Consider the following 18,768-nt stretch of genomic DNA (forward strand, 5'->3'; position numbering starts at 1 on the left):
CAGGGTGACGGACTTGTCTGGTGGACTGGTGAGTTCAGTCCTCACCATGGCGCGACGACTCTCCCATGTGGATATCTGGCCTCTCTTGGACAGGTCGTGGAGCTTCCGAAGGAGGTTGGGGAGGCGCCTGGAGTAGCTGCTGGTACTGACCAACGAGAGTTGTCATTTGCTGAAAGAGAGCTTGGACTTGCTCTGGAGTGGGCATGGGGTTCAGGTGCTCCGAACGAGGTTGGCTCTATTCGGCCGTAGCAGAAGCTGCCACCACCAGCGAGGCGATTCGCTCACTCCGGGTCCTGCGGGCGGCTCGGGTAGTCCTCGCGGTTGGCACCCGCGCACTCCTGCGCCCTGTCATTTTTGTGAGATATCTGGGAACAGCTTTTAGTTCTGGGTCCCACGGATGGCGCCAATCTGTTAGGCCTAAGATTGGTAACAGATATGACAGTGACGTAAGAGCCGAGCTGGAGGAGGGGGGAGCTGAGTAGCTGAGCCCTGCGCAAAGAGCAAACGAGGTCAGAATGACCAACACGGGGTGTTACTCCGGACAGGCCCTTCGACACTCAACTCAGTATGAGCAAGAGTGCAGAGCTAGTTTTTAGAGTGGTGGGTGAGAAGTTACTACCCTGTTTATGAGCTTTGGAAGCCCTTTTATAGAGAAAAATTGGGGTAGTTGGGGAGTTAATGCTCCAAGACAGGTGTCGACCAGCTATAGGTCCAAGTTCACCTACTCTGTGATAATTACCAAACTACCCCTGCTGACGCGGGGTCTGCGGTGGGCCCCCCTCAAGACACATGTCGACAGCTAATAGGCTGCTGTTTTTACACCCCATCATCGCGTATGTGTATATCCATTAAAAGCTTCTTCAAAACAGAGTATATATCATTAGAATCAACTGACCAACTTCACAAGAATCAGAACACATGCATGTTATCAGGGAATGGATGGTTTGACACAATACTCTCTAAACAACTCAGTTGTCTAGACTCTAGATTAATGAAAAATAGAATATACATGGGTGCTAACCACATACTCTAGCGTCTGTGGAAGACATACATATTGGCTACTCTGACACAATAATCTCTAAACAACTAAGTTGTCTAGATTAATGAACAATAGAATAAAAATGGGTGCTAATCACATACTCTAGCATCTGTGGAAGACATACATATTGGTTCAGGCCCAAACCCAAGGTGACCTTTGACCAAATGAATCAGCAACAGAGAGTAAATTGTGATTTTAATGAAAAACAAACCTTCGAAACTGAAGAGCATGCCAATTATTTCTACAATTATTTCTACAGATTCAATAGCAGTTCAATTGATTCCTGGAGCAGTCAATAACATCTTATCACTTAAAAACAAATATTAACAACAATGCATTTGATAAGAGGGAAGAATCCAAAACTTATGGTAATCTCTGATATGCAGTGCGAGAACTATACTTTGAGATCCCTTGCATCAATGCATTTAAGAAGACTTTAATGGGTCTATTGAGTAAATATAAAAAATAACATAAACCATTTTATTATACCTCTTTGTATGCACAACATCAACATGCAACAAATCTCACTCCTGAGAAGATGAAAAATCTAAAAACTGAAACTGAACACCCAAAATGGAATATGGGAGCTCGAAGCATCTGAAATCTTTGGCTCAATCCACCATATACAAAACCCAAGGAAAATATAGTTGCATTAAATCATCAAAGTACATAATAATGATACTACTGCATCAACAATGTTTATCCACACCTACTAAGAAGCTGGATATGAAAGAACACTGAGGAAGCCAAATAGAAATCATGAAAAGAACTTAAATCAAGAACTGAAGGGTAGTATACTCACTTATTTACCGACAATCAGCAGGTCTGAAAATTTCAGAAAACGCAGTAGGTGCGGGCGGAATGCTTCCCTTGCTATCATCAAAGTTTATTGAGCTATAATCGGAGCCATCCGTAGCTTGCCACTTCTTTACCATCTGAAAAAGGGGTTGGCTGCAATCAATACCCAAGTACTCATCTTGGTTATCATCTGTGGGCTTCCACTTCTCGACTAGTGGGGACAATGTCTTCACTGCATGGCCCATCTCGGGTCGCTGGTTGGGGTCTCTCACAGTGCAATGCCCAGCCAATTCGGCGATGACGCGGATGCTCTCAAATGTCTCTTCTGTCGCACCAAGAGATGGGTCAATGGCTTCGAAAAGCTTCTCCTTACTTGACTTGATTTGCCAGAACCATTGAACTAGATACCGACTGTCCTCAGATCGGTCCTCGTCTATTGCAGCTAATCCAGTCACCAGCTCCATCAACACTACCCCAAAGCTGAAGACATCGACTTTGGTTGTGACTTTCCCAGTTACTGAAATTGGATCAATAAGCCAAATCAAATTTGGATCAACAAGAAGATTGGGTATATAAAGGTAACTGGTGAGGCTTAGTAGGGAAATGAAAAGTGTCATACTTAAAAAATGAAGTTCTTATTCAGAAAATTGTGTGCAATGAATTAATGCATTATTAATATCCCTTGTTTCCAAAGATGATGAAATAACCACCTGTTTTCGTTTAAAAGTACTTATATAAAAATATTTAAACCTGGAAAAATAAGAATCAGCCAAATCTCATGTGTTTACCAAATAAAACCCACGGAGTATTTGAAATAAGAGTTTTAGGTCAGTGCACAAAACACCAATTATACTGATTAAAATCATGTATAAATTTGCATAACTTTCAGAAATACAAAGAGACTCGAAACATCAAATCAGATCAATTAGCACAAAGTCAATAATTGTCCTAAGATCGAAAGTGAAAATCTAATCGTTAATATAAGTCCGATCCGTTGGTCTCTCTCTTATCAACCCTGTACACCGATCTCGCTCCCCCACTCAATATAAAAACAATTAACTAAAAGCTTGAATTGGAATGTGAAACTAACAGCTTGAACTAGAGATTTTGAGTCAAGACATAAATCATAAATGATAATTTAATATTTCGATATATCAACAGTTCTCTTACAATTCAAAAGCACGATTGAGTTGTAAATTACCAACAAACCAATGAATGTAAGCCAAGAAAAGAAAAGGAAAGGAGAGAAAATAAACAAAATGCTCATAAATTTTAATTTTCTAGTTTATTTGTAGAAGTTCAGAGCAGAAATACCATGTTCCAACCAAAAAATATCAGAGACTACCATTGTTGTTCCTATAATTTGGTAAAAATTGAATTCAATCACCTTTTGCAAAGCTCCCATGTGAACTAAGCAATGTTTATGTCCTCGGTTTAAATAAAACAAAAGAATACTTATCCATACACAATAGAAAGAATAGATGTGAAATAGAATTACATACCAGCATATTCTGGTGCTAAGTATCCAAAAGTCCCAGCAAGTCTGGTCGCCACAGAATGCTTTCCATCAGGCGCATGTTTCACCAATCCAAAATCAGAAACTTTTGCTCGATAATCATCACCAAGAAGGATGTTTGAAGACTTGAGATCCCGGTGGATGAAGCTCTGATGGGCCAAACTATGAAGATACTCCATTGCTCTGGCAACATCCAATGCAATGTTGAGCCTCCTCGTCCAAGATAAAGGCTCCAATTGCAGTTTCTTCCAGTGGTAAAGGTGCTTGCTTAGAGCCCCTTGAGGCATATATTCATAAACAAGAAGCCTCTCATTGCCTTCGACGGAATATCCCATCAGAGATACCAAATGTCGATGTCGAACCTTAGAAAGAACGGCAATTTCAGACTGAAACTCATCCAGTGCTTTGTTAGTAATCACAGTAGCCTCCATCCTCTTAACAGCTATCAATGTCCCATCATCTAGTTCACCCTTATAAACTGTACCAAAACCACCCCGGCCAAGCTCATTATCTGGAGAAAAACTCTTGGTCGCATTTCGAAGAACTTGACTGATATGACTAGACTCCCTGCCTCAATCACTTGGGATTCACTTGTCCCACTAATGTTTGTGCTTTGAGAACCACTAGCAGTTGGAGTAAATGAGCTCATATCGGTACTATCTAAAACTGCTATCTTAACCCTATTTTCTGGGTCAGAGGGATCTCTAGGATGAACGACTGATTTTGGAGCCTGGGAAACACCCTTTTTCTTCCTACAGAAGCATAAATATATAAGAAGGACTAACACTGTAACCAAGCCAATACTTGCTGCTCCAATGCCTATTATTTTGTAAACATTCGATTTTACCTTAGAGTTAGTACCAGATTGGGAGCCGCTATTCGGGGTAGAATGATTGCTAGAAGGAGAAGGTGAATTCCCCGATGGGCTGTTATTCGGTGGTGGAGATGGCACAATTGGAGAGTCCAACAGAGGATTTCCCTTGGTAAGGAGCCTCACGCTAGGGCTAAATGTCGGTACTGGACGCTCAAAATTGTTATCACTTAAATTTAACAATCTCAGATTTTTCAAGCCAGAGAAATTCGTAGGGATCTGACCAGATAGATTGTTTCCAGCAAGTGTAATACTTACTAGAGAATCCAAATTCCCAATCGAAGGACTCAGCGTACCATTCAGCCTAGCATTAGGCAAATTTATAACAGAAACCTTCTGCCCATTACAAGATATTCCTAACCAAGAACTCATACATGGGTCGTTACCAGACCACGAAGTGGCAAGATTCAAAGGGTAACTAACACCAGCAAGGAAATCTAAAAGGGCAGTAACTTCGGGCGAGCATGGAATCCCAGGATCAGATTGACAAAACGAATTACCAGCGTAAGTGCATTGTACCTCCAAACTTTGGAATTGGGCCCGTTAACTTGTTGTGATCCAATCTTAATGTTTGGAGTGGAAGAGTAGTTAAATTCTCAGGAATAGGACCCACAAGTTGGTTATCGTTAAGATCCATTTCGGTCACAGACGAAAGGTCAGCAAAGCCTACTGGTATCGTACCCGTGAATTGGTTTCCATGTAACCATAAAGATTTCATCGAGACCATTGACGCAACAATGTCAATTGTACCAGACAACCCAGTTCCAATCTGGTTATTCAACCACAGGAATTGCAAGTCCAAACGACGATAGCTCTCAGGGATCACACCGGAAAGCCTGTTATATGACAGTTTCAACGCTGTCAGAGACGACATTCCCCCTAAAAATTCCGGCATTGGGCCGACGAGATTACAACTGATCAAAGAAAGATTAGTTAACTGAGGTGAATTCTTTAACTCTGTGGGTAAAGACCACCCTGAGGTCTTGTTTAATGGGTTGTAATCCAAAGATAAGACCTGTAAATTACTGAGTCCAACGAAGAAATCAGAAGGAATTGTATCAAATTGATTGTGACCCAAATAAGCATACTGTAATTTGGATAATCCACTGAAAGAAGGCAACTTTCCAGTGAAGTTGTTCTTTTGTAAGCCTAAATTATAGAGCTGAGTGAGCTGGTTGAAGTTTTGTGGCAAAGGGCCCTTTAAACCTAGGCCTAGGACTTGAATTTGAGAAACCCTAGAACCAGAACAAAAGACATGGTTCCATGAAGGAGGTCCACATGGATCATTACCACTAGAAGTCCATTTCAACAGCTCTGGATTTTCCAATCCTTTCTCAAACTCTAACAGTATTTGAAGATCATTAGGATCTGTTTCACCCAAAACTAGTGAAGAGAAAGACAAATAGACTGTAAAGAGAATAAGCTTCATAAGATCCTCTTTCATCTGAAAACCCATTTCAGTGTATCAAAATCCTCATTTCCCTTGTGGGTTCAAGAAATCAAAATCCAAATCCAACAAAAAAAAACCTTAAAAACCCAGTAAAGATAAAACCATAAATATGCAAAAGAAATGCTCCATTTTACTTTTCATTGCTAATCCTTCAAAAGCCCACCTCAATTCTTCAGTCTCCTTCCTCATTGCACTGCATCAAAATTAAAGAAAAATAAAACTTCAATCCCTGAAAGTAAAATGCAGAATTCTAAAACCAAAATATAAGTTGTAATCATAAAAATATGTACCTCTTATGATTTTCATCCGTGACATAACAATAGCCGTATATAATGGATCTTTTGTAGACATGTTCCAATACAAAATTCAAGGGTAGAGAGTGAGACAGAGAGAGATTTGGCTACTGTTCTGAGTCAGAGCTTTTTAATCTTGAAAGTTGAAGTGTTGTTTCTTTTTCATTTTAGAATGTTTGGAATAAATCAGAAAGTTGAGTCTTTTACAGATTTCTAGAAATCCAGTACTGGTTGTCTACAGAACCTACTATTCTTAATAAATTCTCTTCCATTAAAGTAAGGGTACTGATATTGGCACTACCATGTTTTAATAAATGCACAAAATCAGCTTGTCTTTTCTTCTTGAATCGGCTTCTGATAGCTTTCTGGGAAGAATGAGTTAGCGCAATTATCAAAACAATGTAGTGCCGATATTAGCACCCTAAAGTAAAAGAATACATCTTAAAAACAAGGCAAATGATACTATGAGATGAATAGAATGAGAGATTGTCAGACTCAACTTAATTGGGCCTACCCAAGTGATTTTCAGGATGATCTGGTCCGTTCAAGTGGTGGGCCTCATATACAACTCAACTAAGCCTTTGTCCCAAACTAGTTGGGGTCAGCTAATGAATCCTTTAGGAAATTTTCATGAAGAAGGTGAAAGGATCTACGGGGCTCAAATTGACTAAGTCTAATCCTGACACTAGTTGGGTTTATTAGCCGACATATAGAGGACTCATATAGAAGCCCAGAATTACTATATGACCAAAAAGACTTGAATATAAACCATTGCTCTTTTCCGTGATTTGTAATAGGGCCCACTGAACGATTTGGATCTTTTTTAGATCTCTATGGAGTCTCCTTTAAGCCAATCTCATAGTATCATCCCCCAATAGTAGTCAAAACGTAAGACAATCCCTTTTCTTCAACTTGCCGCGTTTAAAGGATAAAGGCTAGCAACATGCATGCCACTAGTAAAGAAAGACGCGTAAAAGCACTTACTGCAATAGGAAACACTCCTCCACATATTTATTTCAAGTTTCTAAAATTAGAGAACATATTTTGTATGTGAAAAATCAATAATGTGTAATATGGCGAGAGATTTTTACGCTTTGGAAGATTTATTTATCCTTCCATGGATTTTTTTTCATATAAAAATAGTTTTTCTAAGAATTTTTTTTTTTTACGGTAGGTCGAAAAATAGGTTGTTTGGATGTGGGGAAAACTTAAAATAACAAATGAGTGCGATTATCAACTATCAAATTATGACTCATTTATAATAAGTTTTGGGCAGTGATAAATCGACTCCCCAAATTGATAAATCGACTCCTGATGTGTCTTTCTCTCTCCTCTAGGTTAGAGAGAGAAAGAGGAGAGATAGACATATGGGGAGTCGATTTATCCATTTAGGGAGTCGATTTATTACTGCCCTAAGATTTTCCTTTGTTTGGGCTTGGAAAAGCATCATTTTCTATACAATGTATTGAACGCAATGGTGCATGATCATCGCCATAAATTAAGCCTATAATATGGGGTATATTCTTCATAGACCTCATTTTAAAGTAGTCAATTGGTGATCATTTATGTGTTATCACGTTGCAGGATGAGAGCCATTGCTGACTAATTTAAGGCCCTTTGGGTTTTGGATTTTGAGAATCGATTGTCAGTCCAAAACTAATTATTGGACTCAAAATTCAGATTGTGAGTCCAAAACCAATTATTGAAATCTAGGATGAACGTTTATAGCTTATTTTTTTTTTTTTGGATTTTGGGAACCGATTCAGTCCAAAACTGATTATTGGACTCAAAACTAAACATAAATTTGAGTCCAAAAGTTAATTTTGGACTCACAATCACTTCATAAAAATTCAAAATAAACATGGACTAAATGCAAATTTGAGTCGAATAATACGTTTTGAACTGGCCTAAGTGTAATTGTGAGACCATAATCATAATCAGTCTTGACTCACAATTGGTTCTCAAAATTCAAAACAAACCTAAACATATGGGACAAAACTTATCGGCGATTAGGATCAACACCGTTGATCTTATGAGCCTTCACAGAATGACATAGCGCGTTCAAGTTTTATGCCAAATGGAGATCTCATTCACAAGATTCATGAATCATGGGTAGAAAAATTAACAACTTAAAGGCATTTTTAGCACATGACCTTGAACAAATGTCGACTTGTGATGGCAAACCATATTCATGGAGCCTATTGCCGTACTGGGCCGGTCGGTCCATATGTAATTGCCTATATATAGGCCTTATGTAGTAGAGATTATTAACTTTGATTGATATTGAATAAAGATTCTTCTCCCTCTAATTCTGGTTTTCTTCTTTCCTCTTCTGATTTCTTCTCCTCTCCCTAAATTCGTCTATTCTTCTTCTTCTACTTCTCCCTAAATTCGTCTCTTCTTCAGGTTATTTTCGTCTCTTCTTCCCCTACTCTTCTAATTCTATCCCCTTTCGTCTATTTCTCTCTTCTTTTCTTCACGGTGCTGCATCACAAAACAGCCTTTATGCACACACAACAGTTGTAACAGACACAAATTTTTGACTCCTTAATGTTTATATACGTTACCCATCCCCTAAACTGCTCGTACTTTCCCACCCTTTTGTAACATTCGAAAATCCTAGCGTTTTTGTTCTTTACTAGGCTATCGATGCTCAGGAATGCTCGGCATGATGTAACCTTGCCTAACCAAGTATGTTGGCAGAACCTCACCCTCAGTCTCAGCATCTCATAACCTATGCCTAACCCCTTTTTGAAATGATTCTACCGCTAGATATATCGACCCCCAAGACCCCAAGCCTCTTTCTCTACCTAATTTTCTAACCTCCCATTCCCTCACCATATTTTCCAGCCAGTAACCCTTTGCTATAATGCTTTCTTTCCTCTCTTTATCCCCATAACCACTTCTCAAGAAGTGCTTTATTCCTTTTGATTAAGTTTTAGACTCTTAGTCCCTCTTTTTTTTCCTGATTTGCACACCTTGCCCCATCTTACGAGATGCTTCAATCTTCTCCCTTCTTCTCTACCTTCCCATAGGAATTTTTTGGATAGTGAAATATTATTAGAAAAACTAGGCTACCTTCCCTAGGAAATCCCTTTGTATGTCTCTAAGTTTTTGCCCACCCACCCCAAGGGAATTTTGGATAATGACATAAAGTAGATTGGAAGGTTGGATAATGTTGCCTTGATGACAGTTATCGTTCAAACGGTAAGAATTTATTTTCATGCCCCTAGATAGCTTCGTTTCCATTCTTTCTATGATCAGGAACCATATAGGTCATGCTGGGATGCCAATTCCCAATTACATTGTTGGAAATTCCAATATTGTGCCTCCAAATGCTTCTGCCATCTGTGCATCCTACTTTCCTACACATTAGACCCTAATGTTGCACTCATTCCCATGTTTTCTTTGAATCCAAAGATAGCCTCAATCCACCTTGGTATGTGCCTGGATTCTTTACATGTGTCATCTAAAAATTGTAGATGTTTTAGGGATCTTACTTGTATTTGACAATTTGTACCCCCTCTTATTAGTTCTCCCTCCATGGTGAGTAATTTGTGCAATGCCTCTCGTACTATGGTGAACAAGAATTTGGAAAGTGGGTCCCCTTGTCTCACTCCTATATTACTAGAGAAAAATGCCCTTGGTGTTCCATTAATTAGAACTAAGAACGGTCATTTCATAATGCATTTATTCATCCTCCCTCTCCATCTCTCCCTCGAACCCATTCTTCCCAACTAGCAGTCAACAGATTCCCATTGTACATTGATCATATGCCTCCAACTTTTCACACCATCCCGTCCTTACCTTCTTTATTCGAAGACTCCAAATGCTCATTGGTGATTAACACTCCATCTAATATTTATATTCCCTCTACGAATGCTCCTTGGAATGGAGATATAATATGATCCATAAGCTTCCCCATTTTCCTTGCCAATGTTTAACACTTGAACTATTATCTTATAAATTCTTCCTGCTAAGCTAATTGGTCTGAAATCTTTCACTTCACCTACCCCCACTAGCTTTGGGATCTATGTCATAAATGTAGCCGCTCAGCTACTGTTGGGTTTGCTCCTTTCTTGAAATTCATTCATTACCTTCATACTATGTCCCGTAGTTCTTAAAAAAATGGAAATGTGAAACTACCCGGAGATGTGGTCTTGTCTCTAGCATTCGAAAAAACTGCATTCCGAGCCTCTTCTTCTCCAAACTTCGTCTCCAACGCATCATTTTTCTCTCTTGAAATTCAATTGAATGTCACTCCTAATGTTGATCTCCATCTTCTCTCCCCGGTGTATAGACTCCTGTAGAATCTGAGTATCTCTTTTTTGATCTTCCTTTTATCTTCTACTAGCTCTTCATTAACATGAATACAACTAATGTTGTTTTCCCGATGTCTTGCCAAAGCCATCTTAAGGAAAACATTCTGTGTTCTGGTTCCATTTCTTGAGCCACAATGCTTTCTACTTTAGCCTCCGACGGCTTTTCTTCCCACAACAGTAAATTTTTGTATTCTTTACATATCTACTCTATCCTTTCACTATCTTCAGCTCTTCCTCTACCTTCCTCTGTTTATTTGTCAGTTGGTTCCAATTCTTTCTTAACCTACTCTTTTCTGCTGCTTACAGACTCAAGGCTCTCCTATTCCTTGATGTTCTTCTTAACAATCTGTAGTTCAGTTCAGCCATACATTATGGTCCATTACTTCTATTCCCCTGATGCAGCCATATAAGCAAATGATCAGAAATTGGCCTCAGCAGTACTCTCATTGTTATATGTCTTCTTCCTAATTTCTCTTCTACAAACCTTAACCTGTTAAAAGCTTAAAATCCCCTCCTCAACACCATGGACTGGTTTCCCATCTTTCTGTTTCATCCATTTCCGCACAAAGGTTGTTCTGTTGTCTTGGATTTATTGGTCCATGCACTGCAAATACCTTCCATACAAAATTATCCGTTCTGTTTCTGAATTTCACCGACAAGGGTTCAACATTGTCTACCAAATCTAGGAACTCGTCAGGGTTGAGGTGACCCTTAAAATCCCCTACATCAACTCCCACTCATTAGTCTCTGGACCTCTCTAAGGTTCGCACTAATCTATCCTCAAAGTGATGCATGGGCCCATCATGGAAATGTCTTGGCTCCTCAGAGGTCTCAAATTCCTCTTTGTATTCTGATCCACCTTCATATGAGTCGTTTAGACCTAACCTTGTATTCCTAGGGCACAGAAGGCCCAAGCCCAATATGCTTGGTGATAGGCTATGTGGGTAATGAGGACGAGACAAGGGGGATGTTCTTGGATATTGAGAGCCGTGATGCAGTGAAAAGGAAGAAAGGGAAGACTCCCCCAGTAAAGGAGGCAGGGAGCTTAAGTCCCTGTTAAATTAATTAGAAGGTTTTGATTGCTGTACATACACTTTTTGGGAGCTTTGTTTGTGTCGTCTCTGTGGATGTAGATGGGAAGGTTTTTCTCCACTTTGCTAACTTGTGAAGGAGTAGTTGGAAAGGTTGAAGGGATGCTCTTTTTGACTCTCGAGTGGGCTTGAGGGACATTAGTCCTTCGTTGCTCGGGTTCTTCTGTTCCCTGATTGGTCAACCTATTATTATGTTCTTCGGTGGGTAGTATATATGTGGATGGTTGAAGGTAAGGGGTTGGAAGGCTTGTCTGGTCCAGAGTATTGGCTTCAATGTGTGTTATGAGTGGCAGTATGTAGTGCGTTTCACGGAGAAGGAAGGAAGGCTAATATGGGATTTTTGGGTTTCTCTGTGAATGTTTTTATTTTTGGGCCATTGGAGAAGTCTCCTATGGCAGGATAGGATGTAATGTAAAGTGGGGGGACAACTTGTTCCCAGCTTTTGTACATTTTATCCAATATATGTGTGTGTGTGAGCGCGCGCGTGCGTGCCACTTTTAAAAAAAAAAAATTTGTTGTTTTGAATTGTCTGCACTTACTAAATCTTCTTAGCCGCTCATTGTTTTGTGTTTATTGTTTAGAAATTCTGTAGCATATTTTCTTAAGCATTTGGATTTTGTGTCAGATATACAGAGACTGTCCATTGAATCTGTGACATATAAATGAGAAAGGCTGCTTTGCTAGGATGGACATGCTTTAGTTAGGTAATGTTTCTACACGTTATGTACATTCTATGAAGAAATCATTTCTTTCATTTCACTTTACAGTGAAGAAGAAAAAATGCTTAAGTAACAATTTTCTTCAATCACTCTACTAAGCAAGCCAATTATTTGTCGATGGAATCAATTAAAAAAGAAGCTCATCATTGATGTTTTGTAGTGCAGATGTTTGGTAGACATATTATCTGCTTCTGTCCGCTTGTATTCATTTGTTGAGTGGAGAGATTAAAAAAAGTTGGACATTCCTTTCCAAGCATTTGGCTTCTGTACTGACCACATATCGTTAATTTCTCGTTCTTTGTAGAATATGGTGGCAACCGAAGTTACGACAGCTATGAGCCACATTGGTGAGCGGTCAACTAGTGACGTTGTCGTGAGGCTACGGACCCAGGAGGGAAGAGATGAATGGTTTTATTGTCATTCTCACATACTCATAGAGAAGAGCAACTACTTCGCTGACCGTCTCTCTGAGAATTGGCCCACGTGCCAGATCTTGGACTCCCGCAACTGTGTTGAAGTGTACTGCCAGGAAACGGAATTTGACCACCACGTTAGCGCTTTACGCCTGCTTTACATTCCTGACAACTCCATTCCAGATACTTGGCATGGAATCAGGAATGCACTTGGAATCCTCCGAGTCGCTGTCCAGCTTGGTTATCAGAAAATAGTCTCCGCCTGCGTGGAATACTTGGAAGCAGTTCCTTGGGAGGAGGCCGAGGAGGAGGAGATTCTAAGAATCATTCCAAGCCTTGGATCACAAGCGGAGCCCATCCTTGCCCGTTTACGGCCCGTCGATCCGGTAGCTGTCGTTGGAATTTTTCTCTCAGCAATTCATTTTGCCACGTCATCTCCCCCTTCTTCCATGAACGACCTGAAGTCCTCGGCCCAAGAACAGCTCGAGTATATGCTCACTGAGGACGATGATGCCCCTCTACTGACAGTCGATGATGGAATAAAATTCGAAGTGAGGAAATGCATGAGTGGTCTCTTAACCCGATTCTATGACCAATTGGAATCTGGTTTATGTGGGTCTTCCGATGACCAATTGGAATCTGGTTTATGTGGGTCTTCCGAATTGGAATCTAAGACGGGCAATAAACAGGTCCTACAGTCTTTCCTATCGGACTTGGCATGGGCTTGCCAGATTTTGGTGAAGTTAGAGATGATGAAAGACTTTGTTCACAGTTGGGTAGAGGCATCAGATATGATAGTGAAGGCTATGGATGGTCAGAGTCCAGATACCGACATGCTCGTGATGAAATTGAAAGTGATTGAGGTAGCTGTTAAGGTTTTAGAGGCAATTGGATATGGGACTGTTATCTTGCCAACTGCAAGGCGGCTTCACATGTTGAATGTATGGCTTCCTTTCGTAAGGAAAATGAAGGCTTTGCTGGATTCTGTTGGTCACAAAGAAGAGGATTGGGTAACATTTAAGATGGATGGTGAGCTTTGGCAGGGCTTGGAATCGGCGTTTGTTTCGATCGTGCTGGCATTGCCATCTGGGGACCAGGCAGAGATCTTGTCTAAGTGGTTAAGTGATGAACATATTCGATATCCAGACCTGACTGAGGCATTTGAAGTATGGTGTTACAGGTCCAAGGTTGCCAAGAGAAGGATGAATTTTGTAAGAGGTGTGAATGATGTGTGACTTGGAGTGTGTCCTTGATTGTCCGTCATTAGGATCACTGTTTCAAAATGTGAATGCGGGTCAAAACGTGACCAAAGCAAATCCTAGTCTACTCGGCACGACACAGTCAAGTACCTGGCTGATGCAGTTATAACTTACGAGAGTCAAAGGAGTTTTGATTGACTTTATATAGCAAAATGTGGACTCGGATGAGAATGCGGCCAAGGTAAAAGAGAGTCAGACTCGGGGAGTCCACGATGTTGTAGGGGAGTTTTGAAGCTATGATTAAGATGCTTAATTCGAGGCTTAATCGAAGTAGAAAAGTTCTGTTATGTGACTAGTGTCACAGTTTGAAATATCTATATGGATAGGGGAGAGCTAGCTGCTTTCACATAGAGAAATAGGCAAGCTGTTTTGTAAGTTTTATCACTGCACTGAGCTGACTCTTTATTTGACTAGTATCTCTGTTAAATAAAAAGCTGAGAGTAAAGGATGGTGTCCTATATCCAATCAAGGGGAGTGTGAATATCAATTTACATTATGAATTTCAACTTCACTGACACAAGAAAGAAATAAAAGGAATGCTAAACTAAACGGCGCCCTTGCGAAAACCAGCTACAAGGGTGACTGGACCATCTCATTAAAGTGCATTTATGTTGACAAAAAAAAAAAAGTAAAATTAAAGGACTAATAAATTCACTTTGTGAGGTGGTCATGAGGGTGCCCTTCAGTTTAGCATTCCTCAAGAAGTATAAATTGATAGACCTTAGCAAAGGCAGTGCCCCAGGAATAGGATACAATTTGTATTTTAATGCCAATCATTTACTTCTCTGAAGTGGATAGGATGGCACATCATTACAAGACAGTTTGGGCTAGGGAATCATTTGCTTCTGAAATGGTGTATGATTTGTGCAATATCAGCAAGGGGAATGATATATTCGCCCCTTTTTTTACTTGGGACAGCCCTATCTAGTGTAAAAGAGTGGTCATTAATACACTAGAGGGGTCTGTTCCAAGGAAAAAAAGGGGGTGAATTTATCAATTCTTTATCAGTAAATGCCACAAGCATGGTGGGCCCACCTCTTGATCACTTACATTAGGGCCAACATTTTGGGTCCAACACCAAACCGGTCCTCATAAACATGCAGAAAGATTTTTGTAGTTGTGGAAATTCTAGGATCCGGTATATACACTGTTTGGTAAGGTTGCACTTACAATATTAGAATGTGCACTCAACCTGGTTTTCGCAGTCATAAGAAATGAGAGGAGCACAATTCTAATTCTCCTTTTTTTTTTTGGTGGGATCCCTGTTCCCAATTTCCTGTCCAAGCAAACAACTTCTTTTTAGAATGGGCTGTCAGGATTCGTTAGCTTATTTGTCATTATCTTCTTTATTTATTTTTATTGTGTTTTATCTTTTATTGAGTTGGTACAATCCTATGGTAGTTGCTATTATCAGATGTGTTAAGAAGAGTTTAAGTAATCTAGGACTCTAGTTTGGTTAGTCTATTTAGTTGTACTGGACGTTTTTGCAAAGAATAAGAAAGGATACGTATTTTTATGAGTATTTCCTCTCTAAAAAGAAGCCATTTTCTAATTTCTTTTGTGAGGTTCCTCACAACTGGTATCAGAGCAACTCCTGGGCATGACTAGGAGGCAACAACTGAAGATCATGGAAGGAAAGTATGTGGAACTGAAGGACCCGAACGAGAGGCTTGATTGAGTGGAATTACAGTTGCAACAACATGGTGATCTTCTTCAAACGTTGCATGACACCCTCGATACCCTTTCTGTTACTGTTGTTGCTTTGCCTGGACATTCAACCGTGATTGGAGATGAAACGAGTAAGACTCCGGTTCGAGTTGAGATGGGAAATCATGGGGGGAGATCAGGGATGAATGATGGAGATCATAGATTCCTACACCGTCTTTCTAAGATCAACTTTCCTCACTTTGACAGAAAGGATCCTACCGAGTGGGTTTATAAGGTGGAACAATTTTTTTCATATAAGAAAATACCGGAAGATCAACGGATCTCAATGGCCTCATTCCACATGGATGGTGCGGCGTCCCAGTGGTTCCAATGGTACCAACGAATTCATAAAACCATTTCGTGGCACGAGTTTCTTGAAGCCTTATGCACCAGATTCGGACCACTTGAATATGAGAGCTTCGATAGGGCTTTGGCAAAGATACAACAAAAAGGATATGTGCAGTTTACCACCAAGAATTTGAGCGTCTTGCTAATAGAGTTGAAGGGTGGTCTGAAGAAGCATTGCTCGGAAGTTTCACCATGGGTCTACGAAGTGAAATCTAGGGGTGTCAATGGGTCCAGACGGTCCGATGGATCGTCTGAATCTGAATGTTAATGAACGGGATCTAAACATATGAATAGGATCCATGGGCATATTTCGGATCATCAAATTTGGGATTCGAAAATTTTTGGATTGTGTATGGGCATGCCACAGATGCCGATTGGATAGTCATGATCCGAAATGGTTCATAAAAATACCCTCCAAATTTTGTTAATGCTAACCATTCTATGAAGGGTATTTTGGTCAAAACCTCTCTTATCACTTAATGAATCGGATGGGAATGCGATTTCACTCATTTCAGTCATTTTATTTCATACTTTCACGAAGGAAAAGAGAGAGGGGTTTTGTTCTTTATGCATCATATTCTTTGATAATAGTTATACATTATATTTGTGTATGTAATTTTAATTAGTTTTATTGTTTACAAGCATTATTATACACATAGATAAAATTTTAATTTAGTTGAAGAAAATGCATAGGGACACACTAATAGTGGACCGCATTCTATCTCTTTTTTTTAAAAATTAATTGTTTACTTAACTTAGTGGGACATAATAGGACACTCCGATGGGCGGTCCGAATTAAAAGGGATCGTGATCATGAGGTGGAAAGTAGGATCTGAAGAACGAAGAACAATCCGACTCCGACCCGATCGATAAGGAATTTGAATGAATTGTGACTGTGACATAGGTGGATCCGACCCGAAGTGGATCTGTTGACACCCCTAGTGAAATCGGGTCGGAGGTGATGATGTTCAAGCCTGTGACTCTTACGGAGGCCACCCGACTCACACGACGCCAGGAAGAAAAGCTTGCTCATCAAAAACGAGTTGACAAGAATAGTGGATTCCGTCCTATGCCGCCACCAAACATAACTTATGGGAACTATGGTGCAGGGCCCAAACTTGTGGCTGATTCATATATGTCTCCGATACAACGTCTTTCGTATGCTGAGATGAAAGCGCGGAGAGACAAGGGCCTCTGTTATAATTGTGATGAGCAATTTAAGCGAGGTCATCGTTGCAAGAGTATGCAAATTTACCTATTGGATGGAGATGAAGAGAAGGAAGGAGAGCATGCAGTAGTAGACGATGACTTTCCTCGTTTCCCACCTTGAGGACAAAGTGTTTTTCAAGCAGAGGGGAATGTCAGGATTCGTTAGCTTATTTGTCATTATCGTTAGATCCATCGTTCTAAGAATATTGTTGGCCATCATAAATCTGGTTGTGATTGTCTTGGCCCCTCTTATGGGATAATTCTAGACCTTTGATTCTTACCTCTGTTCACCCCCCAAATTTTCTACTAGAATTGTATAACCTCAGATATGTAATGTGCAAGCTATACAGTTGGATGTTTCTCTTCAGTCTTGAATTTCCTCCAATAAGCTGTAATACAGTGTATGGGCTGAACAGTCTTACACTTATATTTTGATCATTGATCACTCCTATACTCTGATCATTCAGAGGTGAATAATTTTGTACTCTTCTCTCTTTTTAACTAGTGAAATGATATCAGAACAACCATATTTTGATTATTTTCACTAACCATCTTGTCTTTTAGTGTTTAAAGAGGGGAATGTTATCAGCACTACATTATTTGATATTTGCACAAACCCAGCTGTCTTTTTTTCTTTAATTGGCTCCTGAGAGCTTCTGGGGAAATGTATGGGTATGTGAAAATATCAGAATAAGGTTGTGCTGATAACATTTCCCTTTAACTATTACAGAAAGAAATATCTGTCTTTCAATCGACTATCCAAAAGTGGGGTACCATCCCCTTATAATTTGTAAGGCTCTGCTGCTTCTTTGCCTGATTAGACATGGGACATATGGTGTGCCCATCACCTATGTATTTGTCTCCTTCTCTGGAAGATAAATTGCAAGATCCATCTGGCCTTGCCTCTAAACATAAAATGTAAGACCCTGTTTGTTTTGGATTTTGAGAACAGAATATGAGTCCAAAACTGATTATTGGACTCAAAATTACTTTTAGACCATGTTTGCCAACCATGAAAAATTATTCCATGGAGTAATTGTGGGCACAATTATGTGAGAGGAGGGAGAGACTTGAGTGGGCAGGAGTGATGAGAGCATAAGATAGGCCAAGAAAATAGTGAAAAAAAAATACCTGTTTTTTTTTTCTTGATTTTTAAAAGCTTTACATGCTCCTCTAACTCTCACCCACACATTTCTCCCTCTCCAGCCCATCTCTCACAATTGGGCCCACAAATATTCCACGGACTATTTTTCAAGGGTGGCCAACATGGCCTAAATGTAATTTGAGTCCAATAGTCACTTTTGGACCCGCAATTGGTTCTCAAAATCCAAAACAAACACGGTCTAAATGTAATTTTGAGTCCAACAAACACTTTTGGATCTTCAATCGGTTCTCAAAATCCAAAACAAACACGGCCTAAGTAGTCCTCACTGTTCTCGCGTATGTATATCCATTAAAAGCTTCTTCAAAACAGAGTATATATCATTAGAATCAACTGACCCACTTCACAAGAATCAGAACACATGCATGTTATCAGGGAATGGATGGTTTGACACAATACTCTCTAAACAACTCAGTTGTCTAGACTCTAGATTAATGAAAAATAGAATATACATGGGTGCTAACCACATACTCTAGCGTCTGTGGAAGACAAACATATTGGCTACTCTGACACAATAATCTCTAAACAACTCAGTTGTCTAGATTAATGAAAAATAGAATAAAAATGGGTG

At 39.8% G+C, this 18,768-nt stretch overlaps 1 protein-coding gene and 1 pseudogene across 3 annotated transcripts in view; one reads left to right on the forward strand and one right to left on the reverse strand.

The window, feature by feature from the left end:
• LOC143863820 (BTB/POZ domain-containing protein) overlaps positions 1–13,767 on the forward strand; it is a 40,047-nt gene extending 26,280 nt beyond the window's left edge. The window contains exons 1-2 of one of the 2 annotated variants that reach the window (XM_077374590.1): positions 12,004–12,084; positions 12,404–13,767. In XM_077374590.1, coding sequence (XP_077230705.1) covers positions 12,407–13,747 — 1,341 coding nt within the window. In that variant the 5' untranslated portion in view covers positions 12,004–12,084; positions 12,404–12,406 and the 3' untranslated portion in view covers positions 13,748–13,767. Of the gene's footprint in view, positions 1–12,003; positions 12,085–12,403 lie in introns of those variants that run through there. The other variant, XM_077374588.1, reaches the window with a different exon arrangement.
• LOC143863698 (receptor-like kinase TMK3) lies at positions 1,493–6,200 on the reverse strand (annotated as a pseudogene). Its single transcript, XR_013240946.1, has 3 exons — positions 5,965–6,200; positions 3,340–5,867; positions 1,493–2,354 (listed from the first exon to the last, which is right to left on the reverse strand). The product of XR_013240946.1 is annotated as a receptor-like kinase TMK3 (transcript).
• Positions 13,768–18,768: the final 5,001 nt, after the last annotated feature.

The sequence above is a fragment of the Tasmannia lanceolata genome, unplaced genomic scaffold, assembly GCF_043159265.1.
Source record: "Tasmannia lanceolata isolate RefF3 unplaced genomic scaffold, GAP_Taslan_0.1 ptg000044l, whole genome shotgun sequence".
NCBI classification, from domain to species: Eukaryota; Viridiplantae; Streptophyta; class Magnoliopsida; order Canellales; family Winteraceae; genus Tasmannia; species Tasmannia lanceolata.